We start from the raw sequence: 15,903 nt of genomic DNA, 5'->3' as shown, positions 1-15,903 counted from the left end.
TCTTATTCACCCATCATGTTAACTTTTAAGTCTATAACTTACTTCCATGATGAAGACTTCCAAATCTATGGCTTTATTGTGGACCTACCTCTTATTTTTGAGATACGTTGTCCAGTTATGCTCTAAGCCTTTACCCCATATGTACCCTAGGCAAATCAGATTTGTAATGTACTTAGTCTTCTTCTCCTTCAAATTTGTACCTTTTTCTGTATCACTAGTCCTGGCTAGGGATTCTGATAGCACAATTCGCCTAGTGGTGCAAGCCTGGAGTTAGAATTGCCCTATATTTCATCACAACTAACAAGTCAATAAGTTTCATTTTGTCCGTTTCCTTAGCATTATTTTTATCTTTCTTTTTTCTTCACATCTCTCTATTTCCACTCCTACTAGCATATTACCTGTTTCCAGTCTTGGTTTCTTTTAGTTCATCCTCTACTTTACAGGCATATATGTTTCTAATAGATCAATTTGATTATACCATATTCCTATGTTAAATATTAATTTCCATCACATTTCCTAAAATGTTTTGCAGAATACTCCCAAAAATAATCTGTGTACCTCCATGAATAGTCAAATAAAATGTTGAAAGGTGGCATGCTAAAAATGGTTTCTCTTGAGAAGTCACACTACATATTATTAAAAAAACAAAGGCTATATGAAGCTTTTCTATTGATTGTAACAACAAAACTCTATAACATGAGCTTATATGTGAACATGGAAACCTTTTTGTTTAATATTTGTTAATGTGGAATTTATTGACAGAATGTACTCCTGATTTTAGTCTGGTAGTATTTAAGGTCTTCCATGCCTAGCTCTCTAATCTTACCTCTTCCCTTTTGAACCTTTGTTAGCCATACAGATTATATTCATTTGGTTCCCCAAACACACACCTCTATTCTAGTCCATTGTATGTTCCTTTTGCCTGGAATACTGCTAATCTAGCCGATGGCCTCTGTCTTTGAAAGTTTAGCTGTTTAAAAGCGCAGATCATTTGGTATTTTCACTGGTTAGCCTATTGCCTGGTACATTGTAGGTGCTCAGTGTATTTTAAATAAATAGCAAAAACGGAGAAAATCAATAAGAGAAAATTTAGGGATATGAGATTAGCTGTATTTGCCTATTCATTCTGCCTAGATGATACCCATTCAGGAATTCTAACACACAGTAGCAGTTGCTTATATAATTTTTTTAGCTGCTTCACCTCAGTAATGTTTTTGTTTGTTTGTTTACCTGGACAAGATTTAGGAAATAATTTTTAATTCTTATAGGATAAAAATCAAATTTAATTTTCATAAGTGTGCTTTAGCTATTCTTCTTTTACTGTGAAAATTCCTTAAAAAATGATTGTTGTAAATGTTTTCTATTTCTTCCTGACAGGTAATATTTGAAGCTGAAGTCTCAGGAGGGAGGAGTGGTTATATTGCCATTGATGACATCCAAGTACTGAGTTATCCTTGTGGTAGGTTGTGATTAAGAATTGTATTTTTCTGCGTCCTTTCAACACTTGTCTTGTATTGGCAGTGACTGTTGACTGTTTATCACTTGGTTGTGGCTGTCTCTTCCGTTGCTACTCCTAGCCTTCTGTTCAGTTTTTAAAGAACACTGAAATGTTTCTAGAATTTTTGAATCAAATAGTTTTCAGAACTGTAACTAGTTGTACACCTATTGGAGAGTTCTCTTATTATTTAATTACAGAGAACAAAATGCAAATGTAAATAAAACTCTAGGTAGGACAGGCTCCATCTTTTGGTTTTATTAAGTAGTCTAGGAAAACAAAGAAAAATAACAAATCGGAGCTCAATTGAAAGGAAACTAAAAGAAACCTCACTAACATGTGATGTGCTCAGTTGAAAGTTGGAGTGAAGGGAAAAGAATGAATTAGTTCACCATAGTCCAAACTTCAGACTAAATTTTTTATAATAAATATCTGGTTAATCCATACGAAACAACAAAATAATAGAAAGCAAACAGAACAAAGAACTCAGTTTATTAACACGTAGTTTTGTTATGTCTTTAGATGCCCATTGGTTGCTCTTTAGATGATGTGATTAATTTTGTGTGTACATCACATTTCCTGAAAGACATTCATTACATGCATTCAGTCGAGCCAGACATAAAACAGTTGGCATAAATTCAGACTTTACCTATATCTCCCAACAGCGGCATTTACAGGGCCCATGAATTCTGGATGATATGTTAAGTAATCCTCCTGGTGGAAATTTTCTCACACATTGTAAGCACCATGCATGGGGAGGGGGGCACCATGCCAGGGGCCACAACTGTGCTCTTGTTGAGAGCTTGTTAAACCCTATTGTGCATCAGCATCACCTACCTGGGGTGGCAAATGACAGTTTGTGTGCCCCCCTCGCCCCCGCCGTCATTCTGATTCAGAAGTATGGGGTGGGGCCTGAAAATGTACACTTCTAATAAGTTCCCAGGTGATGCCCATGCTGCTGGCCTAGAGTTCACAATTCACGAACCACTGTTCAGTTCATGTTCTAGTTCAAGCATTTCCCTTTTTATTTTTATTTTTTTGAGGATTCACTTTTTTTTTTAATTTACATCATTAGTTTTTGATGTAGTGTTCCATGATTCATTGTTTGTGTATAACACCCAGTGCTCCGTTCAATATGTGCCCTCTTTAATACCCATCACTGGGCTAACCCATCCCCCCCTAGAAACCTCAGTTTGTTTCTCAGAGTCCATAGTCTCTCATGGTTCGTCTCCCCCTCCGATTTCACCCACTTTATTTTTCCCTTCCTACATCTTCTTCTTCTTCTTCTTTTTTTTCTTTAACATATAATGTATTTGTTTCAGAGGTACAGGTCTGTGATTCATCAGTCTTACACAATTCACAGCACTCACCATAGCACATACCCTCCCCAATGTCTATCACTCAGCCACCCTATCCCTCCCACCCCCCACCACTCCAGCAACCCTCAGTTTGTTTCCTGAGATTAAGAATTCCTCATATCAGTGAGATCATATGATACTTGTCTTTCTCTGATTGACTTATTTCGCTTAGCATAATACCCTCTAGTTCCATCCACGTTGTTGCAAATGGCAGGATTTTGTTTTTTAGAGGGCTGCATAATACTCCATTGTGTATATATACCACATCTTCTTTATCCATTCATGTGTCGATGGACATCTTGGCTCTTCCCATAGTTTGACTATTGTAGACATTGCTGCTGTAAACATTGGGGTGCATGTACCCCTTCGGATCACTACATTTGTATCTTTGGGATAAATACCCAGTAGTGTAATTGCTGGGTCGTAGGGTAGCTCTATTTTCAACTTTTTGAGGAACCTCCATACTGTTTTCCAGAGTGGTTGCACCAGCTTGCATTCCCACCTACAGTGTAGCAGGGTTCCCCTTTCTCTGCATCTCTGCCAATATCTGTCGTTTCCTGACTTGTTCATTTTAGCCATTCTGACTAGTGTGAGGTGGTATCTCATTGAGGTTTTGATTTGAATTTCCCTGATGCCGAGCGATGTTGAGCACTTTTTCATGTGTCTGTTGGCCATTTGGATGTCTTCTTTGGAAAAATGTCTGTTCATGTCTTCTGCCCATTTTTGATTGGATTCTTTTTTCTTGGGTGTTGAGTTTGATAAGTTCTTTATAGATTTTGGATACTAGCCCTTTATCTGATATGTCATTTACAAATATCTCCTCCCATTCTGTTGGTTGTTTTTTGGTTGTGTTGACTGTTTCCTTTGCTGTGCAAAAGCTTTTTATCTGGATGAAGTCCCAATAGTTCATTTTTGCCCTTGCTTCACTTGCCTTTGGTGATATTTCTAGGAAGAAGTTGCTGCAGCTGAGGTCAAAGAGGTTGCTGCCTGTGTTCTCCTCTAGCATTTTGATGGACTCCTGTCTCACATTGAGGTCTTTCATCCATTTTGAGTCTATTTTTGTGTGTGGTGTAAGGAAATGGTCCAGTTTCATTCTTCTGCATGTGGCTGTCCAATTTTCCCAACACTATTTGTTGAAGAGACTGTCTTTTTTCCATTGAACATTCTTTCCTGCTTTGTCGAAGATGAGTTGACCATAGAGTTGAGGGTCCATTTCTGGGCTCTCTATTCCTTTTTTTTTTTTTTAGAGATTTTATTTGTTTATTTGACAGAGAGAGACACAGTGAGAGAGGGAACACAAGCAGGGGGAGTGGGAGAGGGAGAAGCAGGCCTCCCGCTGAGCAGGGAGCCCGATGCGGGGCTCGATCCCAGGACCCTGGGATCATGACCCAAGCCGAAGGCAGACGCCTAACTGACCGAGCCACCCAGGCGCCCTGGGCTCTCTATTCTGTTCCATTGATCTATGTGTCTGTTTTTGTGCCAGTACCATACTGTCTTGTAATAGCTTGCACAGCTTTGTAATAGAGCTTGAAGTCCGGAATTGTGATGCCACCAGCTTTGTTTTTCTTTTTCAACATTCCTCTGGCTATTCGGGGTCTTTCCCATTCCATACAAATCTTAGGATCATTTGTTCCATTTCTTTGAAACAAGTTGATGGTATTTTGATAGGGATTGCATTAAATGTGTAGATTGCTCTAGGTAGCGTTGACATCTTCACAATATTTGTTCCTCCAATCCATGAGCATGGAATGTTTTTCAGTTTCTTTGTGTCTTCCTCAATTTCTTTCATGAGTATTTTATAGTTTTCTGAGTACAGATTCTTTGCCTCTTTGGTTAGATTTATTCCTAGATATCTTACGGTTTTGGGTGCAGTTGTAAATGGGATTGACTCCTTAATTTCTCTTTCTTCTGTCTTGTTGTTGGCATATAAGAATGCCACTGATTTCTGTGCATTGTTTTTATATCCTGCCACTTTACTGAATTCCTATATGAGTTCTAGCAGTTTTGGGGTGGAGTCTTTTGGGTTTTCCACATAAAGTATCATATCATCTGCAAAGAGTGAGAGTTTGACTTCTTCTTTGCCGATTTGGATGCCTTTGATTTCTTTTTGTTGTCTGATTGCTGTGGCTAGGACTTCTAGTACTATGTTGAATAGTAGTGGTGATAGTGGACATCCCTGCCGTGTTCCTGACCTTAGGGGGAAAGCTCTCAGTTTTTCCCCATTGAGAATGATACTCGCTGTGGGTTTTTCATAGATGGCTTTTATGATATTGAGGTATGTACCCTCTATCCCTATGCTCTGAAGAGTTTTAATCAAGAAAGGTTGCTGTACTTTGTCAGATGCTTTTTCTGCATCTATTGAGAGGATCATATGGTTCTTGTTCTTTCTTTTATTAATGTATTGTATCACATTGATTGATTTGCGGAAGTTGAACCAGCCTTGCAGCCCAGGGATAAATCCCACTTGGTCGTGGTGAATAATCCTTTTAATGTACTATTGGATCCTATTGGCTAGTATTTTGGTGAGAATTTTTGCATCCATGTTCATCAGGGATATTGGTCTGTAATTCTCCTTTTTGATGGGGTCTTTGTCTGGTTTTGGGATCAAGGTAATGGTGGCCTCATAAAATGAGTTTGGAAGTTTTCCTTCCATTTCTATTTTTTGGAACAGTTTCAGAAGAATAGTTATTAATCCTTCTTTAAATGTTTGGTAGAATTGCCCTGGGAAGCCATCTTTTTAAAGCCTATACTAAGATGAGGTGCTGAAGAATTAGAGGTAGTAGGCAAGGGTCAAACGATTTATTCCATGCAGTACATTCTAAGAAAAAGAGGAACAAATTCGTTTCGCTCAAAATTCAGGTTGGTTTGCTCATAAATTCAGTCCATTAGTACATGAGCATGATGTTTCCATCTACTGTTCATTTACACTTACTGGAAGAGAAATGTGAAAGAAAGGCTCTTAGGAGTAAACAAATAAAAATAGGAGTTAAGCACAAGAGCAGTTTTACTGTGATACGGTCTTCTGTGAGCTTGTTTTTACTTACCGAGGCTTAACTTTTCCTGTGTGTATTTACTTTCAGTTGAAAACATGAATAAGCTTCAGTTTTAAAAGGTAATCATAGAGAACACTCATTTGACAGTTATATAAGTCATGTAGGTTTTGACTACAGTCATCACTTTTTATTGGTCTGATACTGCTTTTGGGTAACTTTCTTCAACTATGAAGGAATAGGAAGTAGAATTAGCAACGGTCAAGCTGATATTCTATTTGAGAGAAACAAAAATATTCCCTTGTTCTTTGAAGTACTAGAGAATTATAACTACTGAAATATTTTTTAAAAGAAAGGAGATCTAACTGCTTAAGTTGTAAATTAATAGTTCGACCACCATGTCTATTCAGTATGTTAGATATCATTTTCTGTTTTCACTCTAGTTTTGTGTTATGCTCTAATTTATGCCTTTTTGATCTCTTTTGCTTTCTTTGACTTGTAACTGTTTTTTTATCACCCATATGCAACATGCTGTGGCCAACCTCAGCAGTAAATGTTGAGTGTTCTCTCTGTATACAACAATGCTGTAGCAATGATGGGGGGGGTGGATAAAAGGAGAATTGTGAGAGGGAGTGTGTATTTCAGTACAAAACTCCATTTTCTTCCATACGGTATTCGGGTTGGCCAAAGGTAAAAGTATTAACATTATTCTCTTGGGAAAAAGTAACATGGCACATTTTCTTCGTGTGAAAATAAATATTTTTTCTGCCTTCACAGATAAATCTCCTCATTTTCTCCGTCTGGGGGACGTGGAGGTCAATGCAGGGCAGAATGCTACGTTTCAGTGTATTGCTACGGGGAGAGATGCTGTGCATAACAAGTTATGGCTGCAGGTAAGGCCAAGTGGACAGCTGAGCTAATGGGTACACTTGATTTTTAAAAAATCACAAAGTACTGCTTCTGGTGTCATTCTTGTGTGTGTGTGTGTGTGAGAGAGAGAGAGAGAGACAAGTTCTCTTGCGTAGGATTGTTTTAATTGACTACAGATTCATTTCAGATATTTCCGTTTTGGGAAGATGAATAAACATATAACAGTATGTAGTTAATAAATATCTGGATTAGTTTCTAGTGAAAAATTAGTGTTTCTCTAAAGTTATGTATAATTGTAAAAACAATTTTTTTCTAAATCCATTCAAAGTAGGAAAAAAATGAAAATTTCCTCATTTAAACTCAACTTACAAGAGCATAGCACTTAAATAGGAACTGTCATTGATACATTTACAAAAATAGTTTAAGAAACCTTTGGAAGTACTTCTGGAAATTTGAATTGGAAGAGAGCCAATTAAATTTTTTTTTCAGAACTTTTGTGTATAAGGGTTAATCACAGATCTGAGGTCAAGACATTTGCTTTGCACATATTAAATCTTCAATAAATATCTATTTAATGAATTACAATTTGACATTATGTTGGGGAAACGTAAACGGTACATGCAAAGAGCTTTGAAAGAATCAGAGAGATAATAATAGACTAAGGAAGGTGCCCGGCTTCAGAGAATAACTGCCAATCCCAGGGCAGTGGGGGTTGGGGGGGGTGGAAGGGGCTTAGAGCAGCTCTAAAAAAAAAAGTCAGGAGGCTGGCCCAAGGAAAGATGACTGTTGAGCTAAATATTTGAGCCTAGAACGTATGTAATAATATTCTCTGAGCACTTATTATTTTTGTGTTCCATTTGCATCAGAATGAAGGAAGGGATTTAATTGGTTAGAACGAAATTCCTGAGACTGTGAATAGAGACCAAAAGAGAAAAATCATTGTAAGAGTAGCATAGTTTCTTGAACATAGACTTCAGCATTTATTTTGCCATCTTTAAAGAGGTAAAATTAGTGTTGGGGATAATCATTAGGTTGTAGGAGGTTGGGGTCATGATTATAATAAATGATTTTTGAAATCATACCTAGTATAATGACTAATATTGTACTAGTGGTTATAAATTTCTTATTTCATCAAAGCCTCACATCCACTTGGATGTTATAACCCATATACCCATATACCCATATAAACTTAATTATCACTACTTTTATAATTCATTTGATTTGCAGGTATTAGGATATCATCCTGAATATGTGAAATGGGAATGAAACCCCTATTTTTTTTTCTGTGATTATGCTGATTTCCCCTATAGATATTGAAATATAAGATAATTCTTTATAAAGAGGGTACTGTATAATATGCAGCCGTTTTATCAGCTAAACATGAAGTCAGAATCCATCTTTCTCTCAGACTAAATAAACAATTTTTAGACATTTTTTCCTAATTAGTTAATTTTTTTTTTTTTTTTTTTCATTTAGGTGGGAACATTAGTTGGCCTTGACTTTAGTTGTGATCTGTATAGTCCTGTCTTGGAGAACCAGAGACTCTGCAGTCTGCCTCTGGTTTTATGTCCCAGGATTTAATATGACATTGAAATAAAAGGGTTTTGTGTACTCAGACACCAGCTGCCTTGTGGCAACAAAGACTTTCTGGCCCTGCTGGTTTGAGTGGGTTGCAGTCAAAGTATTGCTCCTTTATTGTTTGTTTCCTACTTTGTGGATTGGCCCATTTCGGTATAGTTTTAAAAAATATTCCTTCTGTCATTTTTTAAAGAAAGATGAGAGATAAAAAAAATAATTCTGTTAAAAATCTATTCTGCTTTCCTTTTTTTCCTCTTTTTTTTACACTCCTAAGGTGAATTTGTGTATTTCTCTTCTGTTTTGACTGTGAGTTACCCAATTCCTCAGCAGTTTATATATTTTCCTTATTCTTTAAAAAAGCTTTTCTACTTTCCCAGTAATACCACTCAAATTACCTTAAGTTATTCTTTTAAATCTTCCTTCTTCATGTTTAAGAAATATTGAAAACTATCCACTACTTAGTTGAGGGATGTTTTCAAATGAATAAGACTAGTTATTTTATATAAATATATAGTGAGTCAGTCAGAGTGTGGCCAGTGATTTAAAAAAAGATCTTTTGCTTAAAGTAGTAGAAATATAATAAAGCAGAAAGAATCTTGATTCTATAATGAATCTACAAGCCAGCCCATAAAAATTGATGTCAAGTCCTGTTTACTTGGTGCAGAATGAGTTCAAGAAGTCAGGAGTCCGAACTGTTAATTCTAACCTTAATTTGAACCTTTCAACCCTTCCAACCCAGTTACATGTGTGGACTTAGAGAATTCATTGAACTATTGAATCTGTTTTATAGATAAGTTCTTTCTCTATGAAAGGAGATGTGGGTAGAAACTAAGATCCCTGCCAGCTATAAGATGCTAAACTAGATCTTTGCATTATTTTTGGTGACCTGAGACATGGCCTTCATTACCTTTTTTGTTTGATGGAAGAATGTGAAATTGTTTATGTTATTAGTTTTGTATGGGTAAAAATGGCCCCTGAAATTAACTGTCATTGTGAGAACAACTGCTTAAAATACCCTCTGACAGTACTGAGAATGCATTAGAAGCAGCTCAAAATGAAAGGTCACTGCATCCTGTCACAGAAGTAATGGGATAATGGAGTAGCTGTTACACTTGCCATGGTAGATGTCATTAAAAATGGTGATTGACTTTTTATGTTTTTCAAATCACTTACATTATATAGTATTGTCAATTGGTAAATGTTTAAATATGAGGTAAAACCCCCCAAAATAGAAAAGCATCCAACTTTCTGTTTTAAAGGAAAAATGATATACTACAAATGCTTTAACCCTAATACCTGATAGCATTTGACATTTAAAATAATTTATGTATGGAGGGGCGCCTGGGTGGTTCAGTCATTTAAGCATCTGACTCTTGGTTTTGGCTCAGGTCATGATCTCAGGGTTGTGAGATTGAGCCCGTTCTAGCTCTGTGCTCAGTGAGGAGTCAGCTTGAGGATTCTCTCCCTCTGTCACTCCCCTGCCCCCCCAATAAATAAATAAATAAATAAATAAATAAATAAATAAAATATGTATGGAAATACATTTATTTTTTATTTTTAAAGATTTTATTTATTTATTTGACAGAGAGAGACACTGCGAGACAGGGAACACAAGTAGGGGGAGTGGGAGAGGAAGCAGGCTCCCCATTGAGCAGGGAGCCTGATGTGGGGCTCCATCCCAGGACCCTGGGATCATGACCTGAGCTGAAGGCAGATGCTTAATGACTGAGCCACCCAGGTGCCCCTGGAAATACATTTAAAAAATAAATCACTTGTACATTGTCTTTAGCTTACAATTAATATGTCAGTCATTTTTTATCGTTCAAAATGACATACAAATTAATAGGTAAATTAAAAAATAGAACACACAAAAGCAAACACTTGAGTTACCTGAGCTAATCTAGGATTATTCATAAGGTATATATCATAGTGGTTCTGGATGTGTCTTTAGGGAGTGTTCTTTCCTATAAGATCTCAGATTATATAATTACAGAGTCTTAGAATTAGGTCATTCACTCTAGATATTTAGAGAACAATGACAAAATACATTACCCAGATTAACCTCCTTGTACATGCTCAATGAACTACCGATGCATAAAACAACATGGATGACTGTTTTTAAAAGTCTATTTAGTGTCAACAAGCTAGCGATATGGTAAAATTGTGAGGTTTTCTGGACCATAGCTTAAAATGGTGTGTTATGAAGTTCATTCATGTTGGAAAAAGGACTTAAAGACTTTAGTCGCTGTGGAGAATTTCCAAATTCCTTTTCAGTCATAAAACTCAATGAAGTAGCGTGTATTCCACATATAAACACAACATTTGTTGTCAGGTTACGATGTGCAATTTTTTCCCACATGAACAGATGTTTTTTGGTGCTTCCAACAAGTTTTAGGCCTATGCTGTTTTGTGTTTCCAAGGAACCCTCAGTGGTAGGGAATTTGTGGATCATAACTTAAGGCTTATGGTAAAACACAGGTTATAGGGGGCGCCTGGGTGGCTCAGTCGTTAAGCATTTGCCTTCGGCTCAGGTCATGATCCCAGGGTCCTGGGATCGAGCCCCGCATCAGGCTCCCTGCTCCGCGGGAAGCCTGCTTCTCCCTCTCCCACTTCCCCTGCTTGTGTTCCCTCTCTTGCTGTGTCTCTCTCTGTCAAATAAATAAATAAAATCTTAAAAAAAAAAAAAAAAAAACACAGGTTATAGGAAATAAGATCACAAATGAAATTTTAATGTACAATTTATATTGAAATAAAATAATAAAAAACTAGTTATATTTTTTAGAAACATCAGGTAATTTTTCTCACAGGAAACAAAAATTAGATTTTTTTTTTTTGTAAGTTAAGAATGTTAGTCATGTCCTTTTATTGTAGTGCTAACTGATATGAAGAAAAAAGTGATGGTGGCAAAAAGTGAATATATAAGGAAATAGCTAACATAACACAACAGTTCCACTCCCGAGTATTTATACAAGAGAAATAAAGGCATGTGTTCACAAAATGACTTATGTAAGAATGTTTATAACAGCTTTATTCATAATAACCAATAATCGTAAAGAACCCCAAAGTCCATTAACAGAAGAATGGGTAGACTATGTGTGGTTCATTGAAGCAATGGAATGTTACTCAGTAATAACAAAGAATGAGTTACCAATGTGGATAACTCTCAGTGATAGTATGTTTTCAGAAAGGGGAAAGAAAGAAAAGAGTGCATACTGTATGGTTACATTTACATTAAGTACCGGAAGAAACAAAACTAATTTATGTGATAGAAATCAGAACAGTATTTGACTGTGGGTGATGAGGAGGGACTGGAAGTGGGCAGGGGAAACTTTCTGAGGTATTGTAAATGTCATATATATTTACTGGGGTGTTGGGTCCATGGGTGCATATACATTTGTTAGAAGTTAAGTTCTGTCCAATTCGCTGTATATACAGGTTACCTCAATAGTGAATGAGGCAAAGTGAGTATGTGGTACATTCTGGCATTACTAATCAAGCCATAGATGATAATAGCCTATAAACATTAAGCTGCATTTTGTCCATCTTGTCCATTTGAAGTTATTTGATTAGGTTCGAGGGTAATTTTTAATCAGTAGTCTATGCTGAAATACAGAATAAAGCATGTTCTGAGTGTTCTGTTATCAGAACATGTTATAAATTCTGAGGATGTAAAAGTTGAAACAGGGTTGGACTGTAATTTATGACTTAGTATTCTTTTATGAAGATCCAGTATAAGTGGACACCTACATGGCAAATCAAATAGAGCCCACTGCTGGAACATCTGTCTGACCATATGCTTTGGCTTCAGGTTCAATGTAGAAACTAAAATGCTAATGACTCCATCCATCATCACAGAGCTTGGTGGGCATGCATCATTGGATTGGACAGAGAAATTCAACAGTGGAGTTATTGTAAGTTGGACTTGTGTGGGTAGATTTGGTGACACCATTTGTTTTGATGAATTGAAATGAGGCTGTTTAATGTGTGTCTGGTAATCCTATGCAGATTGCCATCAAAGCCGTGGCAGTTGGGCCAATCTGTCAGCAATTGCCGCAGGTGCTGGCCCTGTGCCTCCTCAGTGGGCCTGCCAAAACAGGAAAGTCAGCCATCACTTTGCACTTGGTGAGGTTCATCACACTAATGTAGTATGATACAGCTAGTTTCTCAGCCCAAGGAAATGTCATTCCTTATGGAGCAATAGATAATTCAAGCAATAGATTGAGAGTAATAACTGGAGAGTAAAATTAGTAAAATGAAATGCAAATTGCTCTAAAAGAAAAAAAACCAAAGAGAGGCTGACCTCTTGGAGTACCAGTTGTTGTCAGCTGAGGATCAATGAAAATCGTTGGTCTGAAACTTCTGGGCATACAGTGTTTTGTCTATCCAGGGAGATGTAATGGCCTTGTTCTTGCAGTGCATGTGAATATCATCATGCAAGCAGTGGAAATCAGAAGCATGGTATTTTACAAAATGAGTTAATTCAAAAGTATAAAAATTTTAGCTGATGAAACCTATCACTACTCAATTTCAAATGCCACACAGTCATCGCTCACAGAGCTCCCTATGATGCTTCCACACTATGGTATTTTTCCATGCTTATTTATACTGTCACATGAAGTGCCTGGATGTTTGTAGCGTATTTCATTTCCACAAGAGATGTTACTATCCCCAATAGGATTTCCTTTTGAGAAAAAAATCTGGTAATTTTGCATTTATTAAAATGGAGAATTCTTAGAAGAAATTGATCTATGCCTAGAAGACGAAGTTTATGGTGGACAATTCATTGAAAACTAATTTGAGAGGAATATTTCAAAACCTAATTGACTAAACATGTAATATGTGATTAACTTATATTAGATACCATGTAAAGAAAAGAAAAGTAAGGAAAAAAGTAATGAGTTATAGTGAAAATTGTTCTACTGTCCAGACTTGATGAAAGTCCTGACATTTTCTAAGTCATTGGCCCTAAGAGTGGCTGACCATATCTAAAATATTAGAATAAGAAAAGGCAGTATGTAATTACTAGGACAGTGAATAAAAATTACTAGAACAGTGAATAAAGTTGAAGACATGATGTCAGAATGGCTAAAGCGACATGGTGTAAATATATCTTGAGATTCATGGGAGACCAGATAAACTTCATAAAATCTTAGATTCTTGGGAATATTCAAGAGGGATTTAATTTGTTCTGTATAGGTTCTAAAGTACAATACTAACTAATAGTTCGAAGCTCTATGGTGAGAGATATAAGCTGATTATAAGGAAGAACTTTGTAATTGTAGGGCTGTTGAAACTTAGTATGAGCTATTCCAGGAGGTAGTAAAACTACAATTAGTGGAAGTATCCAAGCATAATCTGGATAAGCACTTGCTAGAGCTGTAGAGAATGTTTAAGCATGAGGCTGAATACATTTTAAGATCCTTTCAGCCCTGAGAAATGCCTCTGTAACTGAGTAAGAAAAGACAGTATAGAATTTAAGCACTATACTATTTCAGAGTTGAGAGAGGGCTACATCGACTGGAATGTTTGGTGAAATCATTAAGGAAGATTTGATTGCGTCTTTGAAGGATCTATAGGACGTGAATAGCAAAGATACGTGAGCATGGTTATCACTGCAGGTTAGTGCGTGTGCGGGTGGGATAGGAACGTCAGGAGAAGGATCCTATTGAAGTGGAAGGTTCGCAATGAGAAGTGGAGGTAAATACGGGTTTTGGCAGGGTTGAGACTAGGCCATGATGAAGACATAAACCAGAAAGAAGCTACTATTAGCAGTGCAGATATCAAGTAGTAAGGGCCTGGGATTGGCTGGTGCTGGTGGAATCGAAAATTACATGAGTAACGAAGGAGAGGGAGATGAAAGAAATACCAGTTGACAGAACTGGGGAGGATGTGAGTGAAATGATCAAGTCAGCTTTCCAAATTTCCTCAAAAGTTTATTTTTTAAAGCCAGTCATTGAATTTGTTTTCTCATTTTCTGTCTTGGGACTGATTTGTCTGTTAGACCCATCTGTTTCCTTTTTTTTCTTTTCTTTCTATCTTCATAATTGCATATAAGTTATCCTAGATAGGAATGAAAGGTGAAGGGACATTCCCCATTCCTTTTGGCTCTTTTAAGCTTTATTATTATTTTTTTAAGATTTATTTTATTTATTTGACACAGAAGAGAGAGAGAGCACAAGCAGGGGGAGCGGCAGGCAGAGGGAGAGGGAGCCCAATGCGGGGCTCGATCCCAGGACCGTGGGATCATCACCTGAGCCAAAGTCAGACGCTTAACCGACTGAGCCACCCAGGCGCCCCTCTTTTGAGGTCCTTAGGTGGTCCTGATATCTACTGGAAGGCTGTTGGTGCTTTTAGCCTTGGCTTCTTTTATATCTTGCAGCTCACAGAACAGGAGTAATGTCCGAGTGCAGTGTTAACCATGTCTCTGGTGCTTCTCTGATTTCTTGTAAACTGATAGATAAACACTAGCCTGCTATTTAATTCTAATTGTCTCTTTTTATTCTTAGTTTAAGCAGTAGTGACTTTTTTTTCCTGTGTATATGCTGATTTACAATTATCTCTGTTTCACTTAAGAGACCATGTACCATTTGGTAGCTAAGCTATCACTCTTGTCAGTCTGTTGCTTTTCCTCAGGGCATTGGTTTATTTGAGTTCAGGGTATTATATTCTTCCTTCCTGGCTTCATACAAAGAATTATGGGCTATTGGTCTTGAAGCAAAATCATTGACCAAGTATCATGGATTGTAATGTTTATCTTTTATCTTCGGCATTTTGGGTGTGTATGTATGTAAATGGTGAACATCAGAACATTTAATCATATTTAATATTTAGGATTGTTAAGTATCCCTGAGGTCATTTTAGTTGGCTTTCTGTGGCTTTCTACCATAAAGAGTTCAATGCCTTGAATATAGAGTCCATTCTTTTCCATCTTCAATAATTTATAAACTCTTGGGTTTGTTGTCTGCAGATTACATAATTGATTATAAATGAATAATGTGTGGAAAATACTTTATCTTTCTTATCTATCCCTGGAGCATAACTGAAAGCCCGGCAGTCATAGAAGCTCAAGGATTTCTTCCTATCGATAACTATAAATAACAATTTACTGCTTTTTCTGTGCAAGAATAATGCACTCTTCTGTTGTTCCTAAAGCTGCCCTTCAGTGTGTTTTCTAAGTGTGTCACATCAAACACTTTACAACTTTCCATTGACTTCCTGTGATCAGTGTTACAATGTGGAGGCTCTGGTAGCAGGCTGGGTTTCTTCGTTATGAAAAGCAATCTGATATAAAGATCTGATATTTATAAAATCATTTTATTATACAACAAAACATAGAAAATCACACAAAAATAAGAACAATGGATGAATTTTTATAAGGTACACACCACACAGGACAAGAAAGGGACTTTGTCAGCCAGCCTACGGGCTCCTTCTGAGGGCTCAGTCCCAGCCACACCCGAGCCAGCTCTCTACCTCTGCAAGTAATGGTTTTCATAACTTTTAGCCCTTCTTTGTTTTTGCATAGTTTTTTTTCCCACTTATACGTACATTCCTAAACGCTCTAAATTAGTCTTGTCTAATTTTTAAAATAGGTTTTTTAAAGTCTCTTTTA

At 36.8% G+C, this 15,903-nt stretch overlaps 1 protein-coding gene across 2 annotated transcripts in view; it reads left to right on the top strand.

Moving 5' to 3' along the window:
- PTPRK (protein tyrosine phosphatase receptor type K) overlaps positions 1-15,903 on the top strand; it is a 555,842-nt gene that overhangs the window by 275,668 nt on the left and 264,271 nt on the right. For both annotated transcript variants that reach the window (XM_034990587.1, XM_034990586.1), the window contains exons 4-5: positions 1,378-1,459; positions 6,621-6,736. In XM_034990587.1, coding sequence (XP_034846478.1) covers positions 1,378-1,459; positions 6,621-6,736 — 198 coding nt within the window. The remainder of the gene's footprint in view (positions 1-1,377; positions 1,460-6,620; positions 6,737-15,903) is intronic.

The sequence above is a fragment of the Mirounga leonina genome, unplaced genomic scaffold, assembly GCF_011800145.1.
Source record: "Mirounga leonina isolate KUSES-001 unplaced genomic scaffold, KU_Mleo_1.0 Mir_53, whole genome shotgun sequence".
NCBI lineage: Eukaryota > Metazoa > Chordata > Mammalia > Carnivora > Phocidae > Mirounga > Mirounga leonina.
Note: the sequence above shows the minus strand (reverse complement) of the source record. Positions and strands in the feature narration are given on the sequence as shown.